General features: G+C 44.5%; 2 protein-coding genes across 8 annotated transcripts in view; both read right to left on the bottom strand.

Annotated features, from left to right (window-relative positions):
* Positions 1 to 3,184: 3,184 nt before the first annotated feature.
* Positions 3,185 to 11,314, bottom strand: exd2 (exonuclease 3'-5' domain containing 2). 3 transcript variants are annotated; one of them, XR_011585290.1, is made up of 11 exons: positions 11,230 to 11,314; positions 9,735 to 9,805; positions 9,193 to 9,632; positions 8,354 to 8,610; positions 8,110 to 8,236; positions 6,997 to 7,307; positions 6,602 to 6,708; positions 6,097 to 6,232; positions 5,580 to 5,948; positions 4,347 to 4,632; positions 3,185 to 4,304 (listed from the first exon to the last, which is right to left on the bottom strand). XR_011585290.1 is itself a non-coding variant. In XM_070842185.1 (10 exons), the coding sequence occupies exons 3-10, from the start codon at positions 9,601 to 9,603 to the stop codon at positions 4,416 to 4,418; spliced, it is 1,935 nt and encodes a 644-aa protein (XP_070698286.1). In that variant the 5' UTR covers positions 9,604 to 9,632; positions 9,735 to 9,805; positions 11,230 to 11,314; the 3' UTR covers positions 3,185 to 4,415. The 3 variants fall into 3 exon arrangements, 2 of the variants coding, with proteins under 2 accessions (XP_070698286.1, XP_070698287.1); XM_070842185.1 differs by having other exon boundaries at positions 3,185 to 4,632; XM_070842186.1 differs by having other exon boundaries at positions 3,185 to 4,632; positions 9,208 to 9,632.
* Positions 11,315 to 13,216: 1,902 nt separating this feature from the next.
* The window catches only part of numb (NUMB endocytic adaptor protein), a 38,451-nt gene continuing 27,792 nt past the window's right edge, over positions 13,217 to 23,875 (bottom strand). The window contains exons 4-11 of one of the 5 annotated variants that reach the window (XM_070842433.1): positions 18,598 to 18,630; positions 17,773 to 17,847; positions 16,658 to 16,798; positions 16,109 to 16,313; positions 15,630 to 15,929; positions 15,303 to 15,446; positions 14,460 to 14,597; positions 13,217 to 14,154 (exon numbers count right to left, since the gene is read on the bottom strand). In XM_070842433.1, the coding sequence (XP_070698534.1) occupies positions 13,397 to 14,154; positions 14,460 to 14,597; positions 15,303 to 15,446; positions 15,630 to 15,929; positions 16,109 to 16,313; positions 16,658 to 16,798; positions 17,773 to 17,847; positions 18,598 to 18,630 (1,794 nt within the window). In that variant the 3' untranslated portion in view covers positions 13,217 to 13,396. The remainder of the gene's footprint in view (positions 14,155 to 14,459; positions 14,598 to 15,302; positions 15,447 to 15,629; positions 15,930 to 16,108; positions 16,314 to 16,657; positions 16,799 to 17,772; positions 17,848 to 18,597; positions 18,631 to 23,875) is intronic. The other 4 variants (XM_070842434.1, XM_070842437.1, XM_070842435.1 and 1 more) reach the window with 4 other exon arrangements.

The raw sequence follows: 23,875 nt of genomic DNA, 5'->3' as shown, positions 1-23,875 counted from the left end.
ATTCAATAGTTTTTTATAAGATTTCTTTCAAAAATGTGAAGTTTCTTTTGCATAGTGCCAAGCTTCCAGGGTATTTATTTTGATAATCTGTGCCAATTGTGTTTTCAAATGAGTTGCATTGAGAAAGGCAGCGAGTGTGTGATGAGTGTATGTGCGTGTATTTATTCGGATTAGTTTGCGTGGATCTAAAGAGAGCGAGTGTGCGCGAAAAACATAGCATCCTGCGACGGTGCGGTACACACAGACACCCCGCAGGCTCCATCATCTCGGCTTATCGAACGATAACTCCAAAGAATTTGTGACTTGCTACATCCTGAAAACACCAGCAAACGTCCATGTCGTGTCTCTTCCCACAAACCGGAGTCCTCGTTAGAGCAGAAAGAACCCGAGAGGAACACACACACAAAAAAAATTAGGCAGAGTCGTGCTTTTTTTGTTTCTAAAGTTTGGACCCTTTTTGTCATTCATGCTGAAGTCCGGCTGTGAAATCTTTCTAGTTTTCAGAGACGAGATGGTTTCTCATACTTTATGTATTAACATGCAAGCAATAATGAGTTAGGGTTGTTAGGAGCGGTGGTGGTGCACTGAGGAGGAGGAGGAGGAGGGGGATCTTTGCCTGTCCTGCTTCTCACCGTCACTGAATGAAAACCAAGATCAGGAATGAGAGGCGCTCATTTTGTCATCCCGCATAGTTTAGAAATCGTGTTTGAGGGTCACATAACGGCATAAATGATCATGCAAAACGTCCAGTCTGACAAAGAAAACAAAAAAACACCAAAATAGGAGTTGCTTTCCACAACACACTGTACAGAACTTGAGCCTCTCTGCATCATCAAACAGCCTTTGACCAAAAACTAAAGGAATCATCCGCTTCACATTTCACTTTATCTGTTAACTTCTTGTTTGAAGCCCGCTGTACTAAGCCCAAGATTTACTTTCACGCAGCTGTTGTGTAGCAATATGAATCTTTTTTTTTTAAACATCTTATGTTAATGTGACAATCTTATTGGTCTGTGTGGAAATGTGAATTCTGTTCATATGAAAATAGGCGAGAGTCGAGGTGAATTGTACCGTCGGACTCATGAAACGTGTGCGAAATATTCTTTGTAGATGGATTTTTGCCTTGAAGGTCAAAATGTTAAAGCTGCAAAGTGTCTCTCATTTTAACATGAATTGAAAATGTGCTTCAAAATTTAGCTTTTGGAGATGCTGTTGGGGAGGGGGGGGGGTCGAGGTTTGACTCGATATTGGAAATGTTTAGAATATGCCTTATTGTTAATTCAGTGTACCTTTTAAGGAAATGACATCTGCAAAGAAAAGAAGATTAATGTGATGTTTTAAATGCTGTAACATCTGGTGTTTTAAAATGTGAAAGTAACCCGTCCCTTCAAAAGGAAAAAAAAAAAAAAACACTTTCAGAGATTTGGGGCTGAATCAAACAGGCCTTCTCATTTCTTAAATCACATCGTCATTGTTTTTACATGTAAAATTGTCTTTTGTTGGAACAAACAAAAGGAGTTATAATATGCAGTAATTTAGTGTTGAAATCCTCTGCAGTAGTTTGGGTGGACACACACACACACTAGTGGATTCTTAAAGGACTAGTTTTATATTTTGGGAAATCCACTTTGATACCACGTTCATGCCTGGACGCTGAGTACAAAGCTACAGCTAGCAGTTAGCTTAGCATAAGGACCGGACACAGTGGGGAAACGGCTCAACGTGGGTCTGTCCACTACACCAGCACCTCTAAGGCTCACTGACTGGTAGCTGGGTATAGTTTCCTTTCACTGGAAGCAGGCTACCTACGAAGGCGTGTTGGGGAAAATTGTAGGTTTAAAAAAATGATTAAAGAGCCTCTTGGACAAAATAAGAGCTAAAGTCATAAATTTGTGAGAAAAAACCCAGATTTGTCTGAGATGTTAGGAGAAAACAGGAGACCACTGACCATTAGAAAAGTGCTTCATTATTTTTCACAAGACCAATAGTGTTTCTGGGCTAAAATCAAAGTATTTATTATTACAGGGTATAATTTAATTGTGTCATGACGCTGAGCCGACCTCACAAAGTGAAGCTATGTTGTTTACTACATTTGTGTGACTTTAATCTTAATTCAATGTTTTTTCTTGCAAATGTTTGACTTTAAAATCTCAGAAAATATTTTAGGACTTTAAAAGTTCTCTCTCTGAATATTACTCCCCTCCTTCGGCTCCTTACTTTTTTTTTTTCCCCCAACATACAGTGGCCCTGATACGCCGTAGTAGTTTCCGGTCTTTGTGCTAACCAGCTCCTGGTGGGAACGTTAGCTTCATATTCATCAGACAGACATAAAACTGTATCAGCGCATTTACCAAAAAAAAAACAAAACACAGAATTTGTCCCAAAATAAAAAAGAGCCGATATCTGAGTTTCCAAGCATCAACCTTCAGGTGTGTCTCCACCCTCGGAGGTTTCACTGTAATGCAGTAAAGATGTCAGAGTGTCTTTCACAACGCAGGATTGCACTCCTCGTCACCGCTACTCTGCTTAAAAAGGGGTTATTCCACCAAAAGGGTTTTTTTTAATTTTATTTCTAAGAAAGTATTAGTTTGCCCAGATTTCTCCTTTACAATTCAAAGACACTCAAGATGAGGAAAAGAAATTTTGGGCCAACTTTGGTGGAATCCCTTTGGATGAAGCAGCCTCATGTGCCATTGTTTTTGTCTGCAGTGTCAAACACTGACCATTAGAAATGTGCTTCGCTTTGTCAGCGTTTTAGGACAAAAGAATTACATCTGCATGTTGAGCCATTTTGGTATTTATTTGTAAATGCGTTTTATTTTTTCTGACTGAACTGTGAAAACCAGGGGAGCTCATAACTCTACACTAATTCAACTTAAGATACAAAACATTTGACTGATAGATTGTTCTGATGCCAAAATCAAGAGGCCTTAATTCAGCAAAACTAGATTGTAAAAAAAATAAAAAATAAGTCATTCCTGACAAAAAAAAAACGGAGGATTCCTTTGACCTGAAAGTCACGAGTGATTCATATATGAAATGTTAAGAAAACCACTTTTGTACTCATTTTTACAGACTATTTATTAAACTGTGATTTTGTAAGAAATAAAAAAATTTTAAAAAAAAGGACGTGTCCGTTTGTGAGAATGTGTTCGTCAATAAAAAAACAAAAAAAAAAGTCAGATTAATACAAACATGACTTTTATTTTCATTCACAATTTAGCAAAACATAACAGCTTCAGGGCTCACACACAGGATCATACAAATAAAGACAAAGCAGCTGTGATGTTAATGTGTCGCGCTGAAAAAGAGGAAGAGGAGGGAGCGTTAAGCTTCAGAGTCACATTAGAGTTGGCACCTTTTCTTACTGCACGGGTTGGATTCTGGGAAAAAGACGTCGTGAAGAAAAAAAAAAAAAACTGCTGTAAAGTGAAGCGAGGTCACGACCTGATGCTGCGACTCCGGTCAGGTTTGGGGATTAAGAGGCTCATTAAAACACGAGCCATGGAGGCGTCCCAGCCGTCAGGAGAGGCAGCAGCAGGACGTGCCAAACATCTGGACTCTAAATGATCAACTAAACCAGCCAACGTCGCTGCGGTCAGCGCTCGTCTCCCGCTGCTTAAAAAAAAAAAACCTGACACCTCAAGACCAAACTCATCTTCTCAAAGAAAAAAAAAAAAAAAAGAAGCAGAGCAAAGATGAGATTTGATTTCTTCTGGGGAGCTCATCTTTCATCTATTGGCTTAAAACAGACAATAGACTGAAAACAAAAGCAGGGTTGAGTGCCAGATAATAGAAGCTCATATTAAAGTGGCCCTCGGTCTCTGCAAAGCAGTTCGTTTATTCTCACATCAGTAATAAGCTGCTAACCTGCAGTGGGGGAGGGAATTATTATTATTATTATTATATTTATATTTAAGGGGAAATTAGGAGCAGGCTGCAGCTTTTTCTAAAAATCACTCCTTAAATTTCAATATTTTAACTTTTCATAAATAATTAGACATTTTTCATGATAAAAAAGTGGCCACATGCAGGTCACATGATGCCCACTGTGGCATTGTGGATTTTAGGTTTTTCAGATTCAGTGCTGGGCGTCTCTTCAAGTTCATTTAGTCGATGCAGAGGCCCAGCGGCAGCCGAGCAGCGGCCCACGGGAACTCGGGTCGAAGGAGATAAAGTGAAACATTGTCCGGTGTCCATTTCAGATCGAGCGCGTTCAGCCGCTCGCTCACGCCAGAGCGGTCACCCGACAGCCGACACATGCTGGATACCATCTCTGTTAGATTAGTTCATCCACCCGCTCGCTTCAAGAGACTGGAGGTTTCAAATCCAACTGGCGCTTTGACCAACAGATGAGAAAAATACCATTTCCTGTCCCGGTCTGCGGCTGCTTGAGGTCCTTTGGAGGCCGGCGGTCAGTTGAGTTTGATGGGCAGGTCCTCTCCGTACTTGCGGAGGAACTTGCTGTGGTTGTGGTCGATGGACCAGAGGGGAGGGAGGTGGCGAGGGCGCATGGTGGTGAGGAAGTGCTGCCTCCAGCGGCGCTCCAGGTCCATCAGGCCCTGCAGGCCCCGCTCGGCGTGAGCCTGCACCACCTTCAGACCGTGAGGCACGTACGCCTCGTTGAAAATCCTTCAGGGGAGAGAGGAGCGGTCAGAGGGCGAAGGCAGAGTCTGGACATCTAACCAACGTACAACCAGACTGCATACAACAAGTGGATGCAGCTCCAGGGTCTGATTTAATGGTCTCAGCCACTAGTTACACGTTGTAAACTTAGTAAATGAAGGTCCCATTTAGAGGAAAATAGAGCACAAATCAGGGGAAGCTTTAGGGTGGGAACGAGCTCACTTCTGGCTCCAAAAAACCAAGATGGTGATGGTGGTACAGTTTTAAAAAATAAATAATGATCCAGTTTGTGTCAGGCTTCACTAACTGCAGCCACATTTTAAACATATTTTTGAGTTTATGAATGAGATGCTGCTCAGCTGAACAAAACCATAAACTACTGACTGGAGTTTTAGCAATAAAACACCAACATTAGAAAAACTAAAGCCCAAATGTTTGTGGTTGTGCTCACAGGAGTAATTTATTTTATTTCTCTACACAGGGACGGACTGATGTTGAGCTTGTTTAACACATGTAGGAGCTACTGGCATGTATATTAATTATCGCATAAACTCACGTGTTCTTCTTGAAGCACTCGGCTTTTATGAGCCTTGCGACACACAGAGCAAAAAATGTCGCTCAAAGTGTCCATTATCATATAGTTTTATGTGCCGTCAGTTACCAGCACCTCCTGCTCTGTGGCACATGCAGAACTCCTGATTTGCAGTAGAAACATTTTCAGTGTTTCCATCATGTTTTTAATGCAGAAACAGAACTCGAGGGAAGTTTTGTTCCTCCCTCATCTTTGTTTTGGACCACATTAGTTTGAATTTATGCTGCAGTGCTTAAATGTATAGATTCACACTCAGTTGTTTTATCTTTGCACTGTCTGATAGAACTGATCTCTCAAGTAGTGGAATGATTTTGTTTGGTTCATCTGTAAATCTGATCTTGCAGCCTGAGCTGAGACTCACCTCGTCTCCAACGCGGCAGCCTGCTGCAGCGCCTCGTCCGTCAGCCCCCGCTCCTCATTCGTGTTGAGGAAGCCCTTGATCAGAGCCTGCAGCTCCTCTCGTCGCTGCTCCGGCAGCCCCTCCCCGGCGGTGAGCAGAGCCCGGGCCGCCGAACGCACCCGCCGTCGGTCCGAGTCCTCCAGCAGGCGAACGCCCTCCTCGCAGCCCTGAGGGGCGGCGAACTCTTCAGCCAGCTGCTGCTTCAGGAAACTGTCGTGCACGTTGGAGGCGGCGTGGCAGCTGGTGCAGAGCAGCAGGATGTCATGGGAGTTGTGGTCCTTCATCTCAGTGGGAAAATGCCGCCTGTACTCATGTGGCACAATGTTTTTCCTTTGGGACCAAAGGAAAATATGAAGCACACCTTTAGAAAACATTACATAAAATAGTGCTGCTGGCAGCTGAAACTCTGGACAATAAAAACAAAACAGAGATTCCAGATGAACTGAGATGAATTAAAATGTGAGTAAAGTCGTCAGACCTGATGTAGGAGTCTGCTTTGCCACAGACCACGCAGAGATTCTCCTTAGCAGTGAGATAATAGTCCTGTTGAGAGTCGGGACGTCCTGACGGCTCGAACAGCAGCCTCACCACAAAGGGATCTTCACTCTGGAGCACTGAGTCACAAACAGAGACAACGTCCATTTTGTCTTCAGACATTAACGCACAAAACATTTCTAGTCACCCAAAGTGCAGCACGTTTGAGCTGCTTTTCTTAAGATGATTATCTGATCTGTCTTTTAACGCTTTAATGAGTCTTTTCTGTGAGGAGGTGAAGGAATCAAAGCTGCAGGAGGACAAACGTGTGCAAAGCTAAAGGTGGGAAAGACGGACTGCTTCTTCTACACACATGAAGGCTTTAAAAAGGTGCTGGTGAGTGAGAGAAGTACGTCAAAAAGGGAAAAAGGTGGCATGCTGTCGCTTGAGGTAGGAACATTTTCTGACATTGTGTTTTAATGTTTACACGTTGGAGTTATCCAGTGTACCTCCTATTCCTTTATCTAGGTACCATTTGGCTTTCTTCTTGTCACAGGTACACAGAGGTTGGCCATCTGGAGCGTGGAGGAAGCAGTTGTCATACAGAGGAGACTTCCTGGAACAGACAGAGACGGGATTGATGAACCAAAATCTTCAGTCTTTACAACCCAACTTTATATTTCATACTTTCACTGAAACATTTATGAAGCGACATCACACAGCTGAACAAGACAGGAGCAGCATCTAGCATTTGAACTTCTCACTGTGCAGCCCACTCTCTGCCCCACGCTCACATCCTGCAGGGTTGGTTGGAGGATTTTACAGATAATATAAACAGGTTTATTTTTAGCTGCTGTGGCTGTGTTCTGTTTCCTGGCTTTGATCGCTTGTTCTCCATCCTCACCTGGCAGAATAGCCCTCACCCAGCGGCTTCCTCTTGTTATTCTTTCGAGGGTCTGGGACTTGCTGATCTCCAGACTCCGGGCTTTCATAAGAGGGCGGTTTCCGCGTCCTCCGCCTCCTCTCGCCATCAGCGGACCTTTCGTCTCCGTCTCCTCGGCCCCTGAAGGGCACGTCCACCAGGCCCTGGCAGCGGGAGGCCAACTCAGAGTAAGAGCTCCCGCTGGAAGAGGCGGGTCCGGCTTCAGGGCGGAGGCCGAGGAGGTGGAGGAAGAGGGCGATGGAGACTTGGGCATCTCTGGCTGCGTAAGTCATCTAGAGGGAACAGATGAAAAACATTTAGAAGGAGAACAGGAAAAGTATCCAGATGCAAAGTAGGTCGGTCTCCATGCTGTTACTTAACTTGGGGGAGGGAGTGGGGGGGCTTTCTGGATAGTATAGAGACCTTACAGGTTTATGGCGGGTTTGTTTCAACTTTGTTTCTGAGAAATCATCTTTGTGTCAGTCAGTCAGAGGTGCTGCTCAAAAGGTAATGACTTTAAAATGTCGTCAGTTTCCTTATGCGATATGAGGGAGGAGTTAATGTTCCTGGCAGTGAATTATTTATTTTATTTCCTTTATTTTTCTTGTTTTTGGTGCTGTTCCAGTCTAAAAGTGCAATTCTACATTTGGTTTAATATCTGTGAATGTAAATGAATATAATTGCTTAGCACTGACACCACAGTGTACTGTGTGAATTAAAAAACTATTTGAAATCACAATTTCATAATATATCCAAAACTGACCCAGAATTTGAAAGTGAACTAATTTAAGCAGCAGACTGTGTGCTTGGTTTCCCAACAAGCATCTGCACATCTTCACTGGCGTATCTTGCTTGAATGCACCTCGGGAGTCTAAATGTAAGAACTAAATATTCTTAAATGCAGTTGTCGATCTTTTTGATCTGTCACCCAATGACGTCTGAGGAGAAAATGAATTTGATTTTGAGAATCAGACGCACCTGGTCCCACTTGGCAACCCTGCACCATCTTAAACTGAAGATTTATTCAGTGAAGCGGATCAGAAAAATGTGAACTATGCCAAACATGAAGAGTGCACAAATACGATAAATCGTCACCTGCTCCAGCGTCAGTTCATCTGCCTCCCAGTCACTGCAGCGCAGCTCCAGAGATTTATCTAGAGATACATTTAACAGATCGGCTGCCAGAGACTTCAGGCTCAGGCCATTATTCACTGTGGCTAGCCTGAAAATGCAGACAGAATTTAAAAAAGGATCATTTGAAATTTACATAAATATCACAATATGACAACAAGCCTTCTGCTCTCCAGGAACACGGACATCAAAAACAGCCAGACTGTACCTTTGTCTTAAGGCAAGGTAGCGCAGGTCAACCGTACACGTCAGCGACAGACCGTAGTCACGTGTCAGACGTTTGCCATCTTCATAGCAACCGACGCCAACTTTTAAGATGTGAGGGTCTCGGAGGACTTCCATTAAACTGAGAGGAAACGACTGCTGGCCGCTGCGAAACGTCAGCAGCCTCACCAGGACGCACAGACCTGAGTACGTGGCCATCTGTAAGAGAGACACGGCGGAAGCTCGGCCTTTCACCGACACCTGCAACAAACAGGAAGCAGAAAGTAGGTCAGAAAGGACCGAGAGCGACTGGAAATGTTAATTGGGATTGTTTCAAGGAAAATTCCACCCTTCTGATCATCCTACACTAGTACAGATCGTCAAATCGGATGTTTGTTTCTTTACAGCCCAAAGTGACACCTTCACATTGCTTATTTCATCCTCATCATTCCAAATTTTACAAGATATTCAAACTACTTCAGTATGGGACAAAGAAAAGCTGCAAATGAAAAATGCTTGAAATAATGAGTTACCAGAATAGCTGGAGTCGACTAATTTGTTACCAAGTTTACAATCACAAGTGAAGAAAAGCAGCAAATCCTCAGATTTGAGGAGCTGGAACAAAATATTTTTGCTTGAAAAATTGTGATAATCACAAAAATGTTCTAATTTTCTGACTATGCACTAACAGCAGCTGCTCTATCAAAATCTGTTTTCATTAGCTGAGAATCTAGAAGATGTTGTGCCGTCCATGAGACCGATCATACACAGCAAAGTATGCCGAACCATTCAGGGTGGATTTTTCCTCTTCGTATTTGAAAACATGCAAAAGGTATTTCTTACGCCTTTGGCCTTTACCCATTCACAGTCAAGCCCCAGCACAGGGAGGACCGACAGCTCCTTTTGCATCAGTGGCCACAGCTGCTGCCATTCCTCCTCAGAGCTCACCATCACTGGTTTCACCCGCAGCAGCTGCTCAGAAGACGGTATCGGCACAGGAGGGGGCAGTTGTGTGGTCTGGCACTCCACAGCCTTGAACGCCTTCTCTGGATCATGTGGCGGTTGGGTGTATTGGTGCTCCACGCCTCTAAACTCCTTTTCCACAGGACACGGAGCTTCCACAGGATCAGCCGCCTTCTGGATGGAAGGCAGCCTCTTCCTTTTTGTTCGGTAAACTCGCCATATGAGCAGCCCTCCTAAGGTCGCCCCTAATACTGTTGTTATGACAGCAGTCAAAGGCCCTCGATTAGACATGTTGACTCGTAGTGATCTTCAGTGCAAACCTAGAGCCAAACACACACACACAGGCCCAGCTGGTCTTCAGTGGCCAGATCTGCACGTCCTAACCAGCATGTTTGTGCATAAAAAGGTGAGTGATGTTTTACCTTTCCTGTGTCAGTGGGATCCTGTGTAAACCCGGCTCTGTTTCTGTGACCTGGACAGGCACGGCATCTCTCTGGAACAGCAAAGGCAGCACCGAGGGTCCGCCATTCATAAGCAAGCAGTAACCATTAATCTGTTGATGGTTTGCTCCATTAATCGACTACTTCTTTGATACATAAAGTGGCAGAAAAAGGTGAAAAATGTCAATGAGTGTTTCCGAAGTGTTTCTTATTTTTTTTCTACAACCCAAAGACATTCAGATAGAAAAAGGAAAGAAACCAGAAAGTATTCACACTTGAGAAGCTGAAATTTGAGGATTTGGACTTTTAAAAAATTACTCAGAACGATTAATCGATTATCAAAATAGTTGTAGATTAATTAAGCAGCTGTCAACAGATTAACTGACTAATCGTTGCAGCTCTAAGTAGCATTAAACCTTTATTTATGTTTGACATAACATGATTGCATTAGAGCAATGCCAAACTTTACACCCAGAACTGTTTAACTTAGTGTTACACCACATTATGAGAGTTAAATGGGAATATTGGCGACACTGTCACTGCAAGTATACTTTTATTTCAGCTGTCACCAAAACTGGTGTCTGAATTAGACACATTTTTGATGGTTGTGATAGTCTGACGGTACCAAAGCTGTGACCTGTCAGACTTTAGGACAGAGGATTAGCTGCTGCAAGACCAAAGGTGGCCCAGATATGGCCAGGTGAGGTGTTACACCTGTACAGCTGCTGCTGCACTGAATCATGTGGTCAATAATTCACATAACCAAAGGAAACACACACACAGAGGCACCACGTTTGTCAACAGCTAACAAAATATATATGCATGTCATAAATAGCTTGTACGTGTGTGATAACATCTGAAACAAAAAAACTGTCATTCCTACTAAGGTCATTTAATTTGATGGGTTACAGAATTCATTGCAACACCGGTCAAAGGTCAAGTTAGCAACTTCGTTAGCGAGCTTGCTAACGAAGTTGTTTCTCCAACGCCATCTAACGTTGCGCCGAAACAAAACACTGAAAGCAGCAGTGGCTCAACCGAGGATTTAGCCGCTAAACGACAGAGTTCATGCGAGGTCACACACGGCACCGAGCTCCGGTGGGAGCCGTGATTAGACTGCTGAAGTCAACGTCGAGCTAGCACTTCACAGCTAGCGTTAGCAGGGCAACTTCTGTTAGCTTCTGTTAGCTCCCTGTGGCACAACAGCGCCAAAAACTAAACCGGGTAACCTTTTCCACTCATCTGGAAGTTGAGGTTAAAGGCACCATTGACAAAGATCAGCTTCTGGAGTTGATCTGGTTGGTTCTTCTCTTTAGGGCAAAGTTAAACCAGCGTTAGCCTGGTTAGCACTACAGCTAGCCGGTTAACTTGCTAGCTCGTTGACTCTACAGCCTGTGCAGCGTCTTTGTGCTGAATTAGATCCTTTACTTGAATAACAAGTACTTTTGCGTACTAATATAAGAAGTTTGGGTCTTACCTTAACGTTTTTAAACAACACAGCGCCTGTTTCTCACACAGGTACACTTGCTTTTCTATCCTGAACTGGTGCATGTCTTCCGGGCTGTATTTATAACGACGCCGCTGCGCCGGGACGCGGTTCTCCGGTCAGCGCCCCCTGCTGGCAGGACGGAATAACCACCGGTCAGAGCGACAAGAGACCTCTGGGGAAATAAGTCTGCATCCTCCATGCATCCGATGACTGCTATTCTTTATTTTCCTTTATATTAATGCAACACTTTAAGTTTATTATGCATGCACTTGTACTGGGGCATATTTATTATTTTCTCATTTAACACTTATTCTCTAAAATGCAATAAATGGTGATAAAACGGCCATAAGAGTCGAAAGCCTAAACATATATTCAATTTACTATTATATAGACCAGTAAAAGCAGCAATTTCCTGGATAGCTGGAATAGCTGGAACTAGTAAAAGCTTTCCATTTTTGTTTGATAAATATATAAAAATCTGATTAATTTCTGTCAACCAATAGTTGTCTGATCCTTTCAGGTTTAATTTGAATCCCAGACAATTGTAACTATTTAATTTTCAGTGTTAATGGATTTTCTCTTTACCTTGCATTAATTCAGTACATGGAAATACTCACTCAAGAACACAGTCCACGTTTCCTCTACCACCATCAATTTATTCAATCTTTTAGCTTCAATATTTCTCCGAAGAAGTGGAATAAAGTAATGAAATAATTACAAAATGGAAAAATAGATCAGATAATAGATCATATTCACAGGTTTGATTTAAAAAAATAAAAACATGACAGAGAGAAATCAGACAGCGAGAGATGAGACCGTTTTTTTTTTAATCTCCCTGTAGTTTCGTGCTGACCGTCAGAACCACGGCAGGCTAACGGAGGTCAGCACGCAGCCTCTCAGCTCTGCAGCACCACAACTGACTAACCCATGTTGATCAAGGTCACCTGTCAGGTCAAATCATCTAATTTAGTTCTTGTGCAAAATGAAAAATTTGAAATCAACTAAAAAAGAGAAGAGGCGGAGAAACAGGAGATGACACATTCTACCATGTTAAATAAAAAAAAACAAAAAAAAAACAAGATCGTTACCACACAAAAAAGAATGACAGAAGAAGTAAAATGTTAAGTACTGATGTGTACTAAACTATTAAAAACAGGTAAGAGAGGCAACCAGTTGGGCACCACCACCACCACCACCACTAGGTCCACATTGATTGTTGCTGCAATGATACCCTATTTACAGTGAGATGCTTCACATCCAATCACAGGATGCAACAGACTGAAATAAATTTTCTTCTAAAATAAAACCAACAAAAAAAAACAAAAATTAAAAACATAAGTAAAGCAGCTGTCCCTTCACAAAATCTCTTTACATCACAATAAAAATTAGCACTGCTGTGAGCTGTGTGTACAGTATAGATTCTTTAGATATATATATATATTTATATATATATATTTATGTATAATATATACGGTCATTTCTTGTATACATGAACATGGAACTTGTCTCATTGTAGCTAGCCTGTGCCTTTGGCACGATTACTTACAACTAGCTATTTAAAATATACTTAATGCATAAAAATAAAGATTTTGGCATTGTCTCACTCTATTCTTCTGATTGGGAAGTTATTAATGAGAACTTCTCAAGTGGAAGCTGAGTTCTCTCAGTGCTGCAGTTCCTCTGACAGGTGAGGGAGGTCTCGTCCTGTCAGCAGGGGGCGCCATGAGCCGGACCAAGCAAAGACGGGCTGGGGACGGGAGCCGGCACACCTGGGTGGAGGTAGGGGGCTGACGGGGGGCTGGGTGTGGCTCGGCACGGATATTCCTCAGGGTAATGACGACCTTGCGCTCCACAGCACAAACAAAGCAAAACCGACAATGCTAATGAAATGCCTGGGGAGCTGCACGCTTGTTAACAGCAACCTGTTTTGTTTTTTTGTCCCCTCGCTGCTGTGCAGACTTCTGCTCCCTGCTGATTCACCCGTCGCTCTCCACTGTCTCCCAGTTATTTTCGGCCCTGCTGAGATTGTCCGCGGAAACAGAGATGAAGAGAGACAGGAGGACATAGCCCTCTCCTCTTGAGTCAATCACCCTCTGCTCCCTCAACTAAAACGGCCTCCTTATTGTCCAGTCCTTTCTAAGCTCACACACAGCCTTCAGAGCTGGATCTCAAAGGTCTTGTGCAGCTCAGTGGAGAACGGATTTGTCGGGGAAGGTGTGGTGCGTTGGTGCGAGCGGCCCTCCAGGGCTGCCCACTGGGCCTCAAAGGCATCTTCCTGCTGCTGTGGGGGCGGCTGCGTGGCCGGAGAGGATGGAGCGAGTTGGGATGGAGCCGCCCAGCTGTCTGCTCCGTTAAAGGTCACACTACCATTGGATGGCTGGGGGGGAGCGGGGTTCATCGCAGCGGGCTGCGGGGGTTTGATGAACGGGCTGATGCTGCCGACAGCCTGGACATCATGCTGGGGTGTCGTGGACGCCGGCACTGGGAACGGCTGGGGTTGAGTGGCCGAGCCGAACACATTAGCCACCATCTGTGAAGGAGTGATGCCCACCACGGGCACGCTGGGCTGAGGGAACGGCAGCCCGTTCGGCATCGGGTAGGACGCTGGAGTCTGAGAGTGGAAGGCGGGCTGGCGGGGGGGCAATATGGGCACGGCAGGGGGTAGGGAGGACATGAAGGCCACCGGGGGAACAGAGGGAACGGACGCCACGGGCATCGACACGGGGGCAGTGAACGGCTGGGTGGGTGGCGTGGCTGCTGCCATGACTGGAGTGGGCTGCGGGGCTCGGACAGACTTGGAGACTTCTTCTAACCACCGATCTGCTTCTGATGGTGTTCGTTTGTGGGAGGGCAGGGCAGGGGACGAGGCTGGGGGGACCACTATCACCGGAGTAGGGGACGACCAGTTACTTCCTGTTGGCAGAAAATACAAGAACACTGAATCCATGCACATCAAATAAACATTTAATTGAGAGGACAGCATTCACAATACATCAGTGATGTTAAGTTGCATTAAAGACACTATAGGTGGGTGCGGTAGCTTCACATCTAACTCTTTTTGTACAATTATGGTACAGGAAGTTGTCGACATGTCACCAACAACTATTCAACATCCAGTTATTGTGTTTTCGTCTTCAAAAACATGATGCGAGGATGCGTTTACGCGAACTCAAAGGTACATTGTACATTCAGTGCGCCCTCTCTGAAGTGAAGCTTACCTGGCTGCGCTGGGGCCGGGGCCCCTGCTGGGGTCTTAGCCCAGGGGTTAGTGTCTCGAGCAGGCAAGGCGGGGGGCAGAACTGGAGGGTTAGCAGTAACAGCAGCGGCAACAGAGAAGACAGGAGCTGTGCCATTCACTACAGCAGATAAGAGACAGAAGCTAGTACAAGCGAGCTCGTGTGTCGGGCGGCGTGGACCGTTCGTATGTTAGACATGCATAATATTATCGTGCAGTAAATGAACAGTTTTAAGAAGCGTTAATCACAAATATAAATGTTACAAACATAGTTATGAGAAAATGTGATCAGGGACATATTCTCAAATTGCAGGCAGAGATTCAGCCAAAATATGGGCACTGAACGACTGTTGGCCCCAAATAACTCGTCTTCTGCAGTGAACAACCAATCTATTAGGGAGTGCTTCCTCATTCTCCTACTGATTGTGGCACTTTTGCCGGGCAAGTCCAAAAACAACAAAACAGTCCATTACAGTCACCGTGGGCCAAGGTCTCTAAACTTGAATTTTTCAAAACGACAAGAAACTAAAAGCTGTTACTATCAATGTTTAAATCAGTGGTATGACTATTAGTTTTCAATTAATGCTACATAATTAATTTCTAGCTAACACTGAACTAAGTTAATGAGACCTCATGACAGTTAATACCAGAGCAGCAGAAATATGAGATTTGGCAATTTTGAACAATATATTTGAATCACACCACGACACAGATCCAGTTAGAGACACTCACACTCACACAGTAAACCACCAACTAGGTTCTAAGCAGTCGCCCAGTTACACATGTTAGAAACTGTGGGTTTACAAAGAGGTTGTGCTGGTGTTACCTGGCGCTACAGGAGACTGTGGAGATGAAGCTGGTTTGGGCATCGGTGCTGAGGAGAAGGGGTCCTCTGGGGGTCCGCTGAAAGCTGACGTGATCTGAGTGCACAGCGAACTGATGCTGTCACTTTCTCCTTCTACTTCGGGGACTGGAGGGGAAACGCCGGAGAAAAGTTAGAAGACGCAGATATAAATCACATTAGTGTATTAGAAGGACAGATTTTATCTCTGGGAATGTGCTCGTGGAATACAGTAATGTAAAAATGTCATTGTCTCTGATTTCTTTTCATCCTTTGGGTGGATTCAAAAAGGCGTTGAAGGCACAAACTCACCTGTATTCTTGATTGGGAAGTCAGACTTGCGCTGCATGGTGGAGGGCAGCTCATTCATGCGCAGTGACAGCTGTCGCTTGAAGGGAGAAGTCTTCTGACTGAGTGCCGGGAAGCCTCTGAAGGAGCCCTGTCTGGCGATTACGTCGGCTGGCGCGTGTCTTCGTGGTATCGCCTGGGGTCCCAGGGTGGCCACAGACAGGGGCGGGGAAGACGAGGGGGAAGGTGAGCCTCCCGTCTGGTGTGTGGAGGAGTTTGTCACACTGGTGGCTGAGTTCCCGGCAACGTTCACATCTGTCTCTGCTGTTAGAGACGTGCAACATTCAATCAGTGGCACAACAATCAACAAATAAAAGCATTAAGATTAGTTGGAACATTAGCTAGAGTATAAATAAAGTTTTTAATTAGTGTGGAGTTAAACTAGCTGAACCGTGTCCAAGGTCAGGGAGCACCAGGCTCTTAATGGGAATATATTTAGAGACCTTTTTTAGCATCCTGTAGCTGCCTCATGACTTCCTCCCGCTCTGCCGCCTCTGTCGCCGTAGTAACACGAAATGAGCCCTCCCGTGTGAAAGTGGTTCTGTTGGCGTCAAAGGTTGCCGTGACCCCGCACTCCTTCTCCCGCTTTTGTTTTCGCTCCAGACAGGCGGCGAATGCGCAGCCCACAGCGTGACTGAGACGCTCTCCCTGAAAGACACAATGCAGGAAATTAAGGTCACTGTGACAAAAGTGAAGTTAAACACTACAGTCTTATTTACACAAAGCTCTGAGCACAGTGCTGATGTACAGACATGAATGTTTTTCCAATTACAAACATGGTATAAAAACATTATGTAAACTACATCATTCAGATGACACATAATAAGCTGAGGACTGTAGTAGGTCGCAGGCTTTTGGAGGATGATAACTAAGATTGTAAAAATAAAAAAAAGTAAGTGAAAGTGTGAGCAGCCTTCGAACATGTACTCAATATCAATTAGGACGAATATCAATCAGTGCAATAATATTGTAGCATTAGAAGGAGTTCTTACTGAGTCTTTAATGGCCATAAAACAATGGCAGATCCAGCGTCGCGTGGTGCCGTCCCTGCAGATGTAAGAGAACGCCCTCTCGAAGTTACGGTCCGGAGCGCAGAACGACACCTTCTCTATTGTTTGGTCCAGAATGAGGTCCTACAAAAAGCATTTTCACCTCATTAGAATATCATGAGCTTAAAAACAGCAGCCAGGGTTAAGCGGCTCTCAGTGAAGTCAATTGAAAACGTGGGCTGAGTGACTGCACCGTGAACGGTGCTTCAGCGTGAAGGCCTTACTTCGAGAGTGCTCGAATACAACTGAACTACTACCAGCTCCAGAAGCACTAGTCTGTACCCGACCCTGGTCTAAGGCCAAACCGTCACCCTGTGGCCCACTGAGAAATGTCTCACTCATGGAGAAATACTGAATCTGAAATGTTTCTTTTTTCATTTTTGAGAGAACATCAAGACAAAAAATAAATCATAAAATAACATAACAGACATTTTCTACAATAAAATAAAATTTTAGACAATTTTCTTCCAATTTTATCCACTCTCTTAATGAATTCATGTTGGTGAAACTATTCTGTTTCTTGGAAACAGATTTGAACAGTCCTTTACTGTCTCACAGCAATATTAACTCAATCAAAAAGTATATTCTTAGCACATAAAATAACTGCAAATAAAGTTAAAATAGAATAGAAATCTGCCTGGCCATGTTAGCAAAGTTCATAATAAACTTAAATAGCAAATAGATGAATATGGGCACGTGTGTCAGTAACAGCCTCACAGGAAACATCAGCAGCACTGATGCCCAGCTCTGTTAAAGGTGTGTGGGAATCTGAAAACACACATTCAACGCTTGGTGTAGTTCCGCTGCTCTCCAGCAGGTGTCAGTGTAGCCTTTACCGTTTACTCCGCTCATATCTAATCCTGCAGGTGCACTGGGTACATATTTCCAAAGAAGGCCTGTTGGAGGTCACTAGACCAGAGGTACAGCAGTATATCATTATGAACTGCTGGAGCTCGGCAGCTTCTGCTTTTACTAAAGCCACACGTATTTCCTCTGACGGCTCTTTCTTTTTGATCAAGGTGTTTCCAAGCCTGTGATAGACTGAGGGGACTTATTACCTTTGTTTTGTCGTCTACGACACGAAGACCATCTGCCGACACCCACAACACAGCCCGCACTGGCTTCTTCCCTGCCTGCAAACAAAAACACAACAGGGACAGGTACGAGTGAGAAACGGGGAGACTTTTCCAATCTCTCCATGCCCCAATAAAATGATTTCCCTTTGTACCATTCCTTGGTACCATTTCACAAACATGTGGTCGACATAGACACACACACACACACACACACACACACACAAAGCACACCTGTAAATAAAGAGAAATCACCCGGTAAAAGACAAAGAAGGAGACACAAGTTGGGAGTTGTTTCTCTCAGTGCTGTGTCATTCAGCAGTACCCACATTTTAATAAAAGAAACAAGAAGGTTGACATGAGAACTGGTGCACTGATGCAGTTGACAGTGGTGGCCCCGTTGGTTAGAACAACAACAATAAAATATTGTGTGTGTGCACAAGAGGGAAACGCTCATTCACACAAACTGTTCACTGTTCCATTCTTGGTTCATGGAAGAAGAGCTGAAGGAAGAGAAGGCACGCCTGTTAATATAGAACACACACACACACACACACACACACACACACACACAAAACAAAGTGCCCCGCCCGAGCCTAAACCACCCCACCTGCTCAAAGACACATGCATCACTGTTTGTCTCTCCAGACAGATTTCCCCCTCCCTCCTCCCCGTGTATGGGTGTGTGTGTGTGTGTTTCTTCCAGCCTTCAGACGTGATCAAAGGGTGAAGTGTTACGTGAGAGGAGTAAAAAGAATAATAATGCTCATAACAAAGAGACACACTCAGACACACAAAGCAATAACTTACTTTTGCAAAGAATCCTTTGAAGAATTTCCTGTCCTGGAAGTGGATGTGGTAAAAAGGGAGGGTGGGTGAGAGGGGTGGAGGAGACGGGGGGAGGAACAAGGCATGAAAATGTTACCTAGGAAGCCTAAAAATTGTCTGGAGCCCAAAGGAAGGGATATGATTTGGGTTGTTTTTATTTTATAGTGGAGGTGAAGCTGGGTTATGAGTGAGTGAGTGAGTGAGTGAATTCATACTGATGGATGTCTTGATGAGTGATGCTGTGGTTGTTATTGACTTTATGATGATGAGAACTGTTAGTACTACCACACTGGAAGCCAGTAAAACCACATTACTGATCCCACCAGAGCCGTCCCGACAGCGTGAAAGTGAGACCCCAAGGCTGCACTGTGATTTGAATGAACAACAACGATCCTACAAGACTACAACAGCCCCACAGCTGAGGCAGCACACCGAGCCGTCTGGACAGAGGAGATAAAGATGGCCGACCCTCAGGTGTGTGTCTGGGCGAGTGGATAATCCCAAATCCCATTTTATTCTTTCTCCTCTGATTCCTAGACCGAGACGTGGTCATTCCATGGTTGTTCAGCAGACAGAAACAGATTCCCACAGACGGCAGTTTGACCTCTGAGTCGAACCTGTGACTGTTCACTGGTCGGCCAGAGTCAGGGGTCAAGTTTAGGCCGCCACAACCACAAAAAGAAAACCACAACCAGACCCGGCCGAGTCTTAATCCTCCCTTCTTCCCCCTGCTCCCAGAGCTCCTCTCCTCCCCATAGGCTGTGAATAGGAGTGCCACTCTGCTCCTGTTACACAGCAATGGTGGAGACGGCACTCTGAGCACCATGTTAATGCATGATTTAACGTGTTAACCAGCACTGGAGATTCATTTGGAATGAGCTAAGCGTTTGTTAGTGTGAGAGAGAAAGAGAGAAAGAGAGAGAGAGAGAGAGAGAGAGAGAGAGTGTGTGTGTGTGTTTGTGAGAGCCACACAGACATGCAGATGATGGCAGAGCCTGCACAGCTAGTATTAGTAAGCTATGGTTAGGAGGGAAACAATCTCTATAGGGTTGAGATAACTAGAGCGGGAGGGTGGTGTGGGGGAGGGGATTTGGAGGCATTTCTCTGCAACACCACAATTAAAACCTGCTTAAAAAGACAAAAAAAATGTATAACACGAACAAAAAGGTAACATTCAAGGTATTCAATGTGTGAACTGTGATGGAACTACAGCAGGGGAAACAGCTCTGTGGGCAGAGAGGACAGCCGAGTGAATCAAGATGAAAGATCAAGGTGAAGCCATCAAGGCTAAGATGAAACAACTGAAGCAGGAAACTTACTTTGCGGCCACAAAGCCTTTCTTCTAGTTTCTGTGTTGATAAAAGCGATAAAATGTTGTTGATACTTAACCTCTCTTTAACAGACAACCTTGCACGGCCAAAACCTTTTAGTAGCACTACCCGCTGGTGGCTTCCAGTCATCTCTGCCCTTAAAAACAACCACCAGCAGGATGTGTGATGACGACACACACGGCTTGTGCAACAACTAGCACCTTACAACATTTGCTACAAAGCTGCTATACCTCCTTCAAGAGAGAGTGAAGTGTATGATGGAGAGCAGAGATGTTACTTTACAAACAATCTAAATTCATCAGTATGCAGAGCAGCTATAGGATGGATGGTTGTCTATAAAACCATTATGTTCATGGATTTATTTCTAAGCCTCTAAAAGTGACAATGAACGCCTTAATTAAAAGCCCCAGCATATATACATATATGGACTTATATACACTGTCAGTGTACCATGAGGCTACTGGGTGTTGATGTATAAATACAAGTGAGATTCTTTCAGCAGGTCAGCCTCTCCCGGTGGGTGCTCCACCTAGTCTACACTGAGAAAACACTCCTGGTCACTGTGAGCTCCTGAGTAACAGCAAAAATATTCCCACTATTAAAACACAGAATACACCTCCTGTCCCGGGACGTCGGCCAACAGCAGCAGGAAGCGACATCATGATGACAGCGCAACAGGGCAGCTTGGAGGCTGATGGTGCCGCAGTGCAGCCACCTCCTCCTCCTCCTCCTCCTCCTCCTCCACTACCCGCCTTCATCCTCCCCTCTGAGTCACGGGTCGCAGAACTGTGAGAAAACTCTCATTATCGTCCCAAAGGCTGCTGGGAATACAATGGAGTCAGCTCAGAGCTGTAGCTGTCACACACACACAAACACGAGTCGACTGACAGCTGCACCAGCAACACGCGCCCTCCAGCGCAGGGCACACACACAGAAACCTGAACACACATACACATTTATTCTCATGTTCTTCCCTCTTATTCATGGTGGTTCTTCATCTCTTTTGCCCCGCTTCAAAAGTGCTGATGCTGCCAGAGTGTGTTGGTGTTGTGTCTGCCAACCGTCTGCTATTAGCTAATTTTCAGGAAACGGCACTCCGCACCCTTCACCAGATATTAAGTGCCTACAGGTGTGGAGCCTGGTTCCTGACCAATTCAGTTATTAGTTTCCGGTACTAGAGTTTACTGCCGAGCATTATTAAGCCTCTCCACCGGTAGGAACTGTATTTGTTGCCTGGCAACAGTTAGTTTATTAAAGAGCCATGAGGATAAACTGGGATCTATCACTAATTGTATATCAGCTTAAAGGATGGCCCTCGTCTAGTCTGGACAGTCTAGCTTTGACGGAGATAGCTGGCATCAGGGGCAGTCACACGGTGTACCACGGCTGCGTTCTGCCCCGCTCTAGACAGCAGGATCAGCCTTGCAGCAAAAATCCACGCTGCTTACTTATTTTCCCCCATACAGAGCACCATTATAATAAAAGATGCCAGTCAATCTGTTTACAGCGAGCTCAAGCGGCCTTATGGCTGCACGACTATGATTGAAATTATCCAGCGAGAGCCACGGAGTCAAACCTCATTTGTTGAGGGTGAACCGTTGCACTTTTCTTCTTTCAGAGGAACACAGGAGAACAGCACAGGAAGCTATAATGTTTATGACCCCACTCTTGTTTGAAAATTAACCAACTACAAAACTAATCGGAAATGAACAGCAGAGCGACACAGTGCTGATCAACTACTTTCTGTTTACTGCTCCGCTGCTCTGAGCTACAGTGCTAAATGTTAGTAGAAGTGATTTAGTATTTTCTAAGCCTTCCCAGCTGTGAATGATATTTCAGTGTTAAGTCTATGGGACAATCCAGCAGACGTGTGGAAGGAGAAAACAATACTTGTGTGTAGAGAACCGCACAAAAAGGAAGCAAAGCAGGAAGCAAAAAAAAGAAATCTTAATCTGAAAATGAGCAGGCACGATCCTGGAACAAAGTACAGTTGTTTTGTGTCATTTCCTGTAAGGTGAGCCTCTCAGGCACACAGGTAAGGTGCAGACCAGGACTCAGCTGGACGAAAGCCACTGAGCACAAATGTTACAGTTACATCAGAAAGATCGACTGCCAGGACCCTGACATGATGCCATCCTCGCTTGCTTTTTTCAATGTGGCAAATGTTAATTTCCCACTCAGCTTATAAAACCAGGCCCGTGCTGGCTCATGTATAAGTCCTCTGGCTGGTGAGAAAGCGTGCGGTTGGAGTAGCGGAGGAGGAGAGTTGTAAATGTCAATAGGTCGGGGAGGGTCAGATAGTCGTGGCCCGCAGAAGGACAGGAGGCAGAAGCTCCCGCCTCTCCTTTTGAACTGGCTCCATTTTGTCCGCCTTGTTAAAATGACTGTAACTCAATAAGACCTCGCAGCCTCTGGCTCTGTGTACACCATGTGACCTCATCGAGCACCAGTGTGCATCGTGCTGCTGTGTGTGCATATTAGGCTCATATGTGTGTGTTAAGCTTTGTATATTCACTATAGGGAAATGCATGTGTGTGTATTTGGGTGTGTGTGTGTGTACAGTATGTCACTCAGCTGTGCCTTTGGGTCCTCTTCTTCCTCTGTGTGTTTTTGTGTGTACAAATTATTTGCCTGTGAGGCCCATCTGGCATGTGTTTTAGTTGTGTGCACTGTTTGCTACAAATGTGTGTTTGTACCACTGTGTGAGGTTGTGAAACTATGTGTGAATTTGCACACACACATGCTGCTATGGGTGTGTGTAAGTGTGTACATGCGTTGTGTGGCATTTTTGTCACACAAGTGATGTACATACAACTACCTGTGTCAACTGTGTTTACGGTGTGTGTGTCTCATACTGGGATATGTCAACTCATGTTGAGGTGTGAAGCAACGTGTGCTTCTCTATTACAGGCTGCATAAAAGAAGTAGATGTAGTTTCCATGTCTAAAAAGTGAAGCCAATGCGGAAGTACGTTAAACCTGCATTCACTCTAATGGCCAGCAGGGGGCGACTACACTGGCTGCCAAAGAGTTCAACTCAAGAAAATGACCCAACTTCCTACAAGATTTGTTACCTTGTTAGTTTTCCTAATGAGTTTATGGTCTCAGTAACTAGTTTCACGTCTTCTTCAACACAATATTTTGTAAACTGTGGTCCCATATAGGCTGAAATAGATCATAAAGCAGGATCATGCCTAAACTTAACCAAAGGGTACTGGCAGTATAAATGTCACTTCTGGCTCCAAAAAAACATAACAAATGCAGAACCAGTGAGTAACGTCACAGAGGCTACATCCACTTCTTACACAGAGTGTTATATATAAATGTAAGTCAGTGTGTGTGTGTGTTCTCTCATTTGCATTATATAACCTCGGTTATATACTGTGTGTATATGAAAACGTTTAATTGTACACATAAAACATGAAATTATTCTCAAACACTTTCTTCTGTATAATCAAACTACCAAATGGCTCTCAGTAGTCCAAGCAGTCTTCAACAGCTCATTGAGCTCAACAAGCAAAACCTCTAAAACGGCCCGTAACATAATAATTTTATGAAGCAAGAGGAACAGGCACTGATAACAGAAGGAACAGGTTGTGAATTCTCAATTAGTCTGAGCCATTAAAACTGAAACTGAAAGCTAATCCCAGACCTTTCAAGCAGCAGTTTCGTAACCTTTGTTGAGACAGAATTTAAATTCAGCTCCGTCCTGAGACACGGGGATGACGTGCTGATCTTCCTGAATGGCACCGACTACACAGGATCAACCTCACTTACTCACAGGAGTTTATGACCTGGGTGGGGCTTTGGCAAACAACTAGCAACGTGGAAAAGCAATTGCTCCACGGTTTCCCCTTTCCCCTCCCCTGCTCCCCAAACTGGAATTTGTTCTTTTTGCGCAACTCCACCGGAATCTGCTGCAGCAGGAAG

Source organism: Pempheris klunzingeri, chromosome 13 (genome assembly GCF_042242105.1).
Source record: "Pempheris klunzingeri isolate RE-2024b chromosome 13, fPemKlu1.hap1, whole genome shotgun sequence".
Lineage (NCBI taxonomy): Eukaryota > Metazoa > Chordata > Actinopteri > Acropomatiformes > Pempheridae > Pempheris > Pempheris klunzingeri.
The sequence above is the reverse complement of the archived record's forward strand: the minus strand, read 5'-3'. Positions and strand labels throughout refer to the sequence as shown.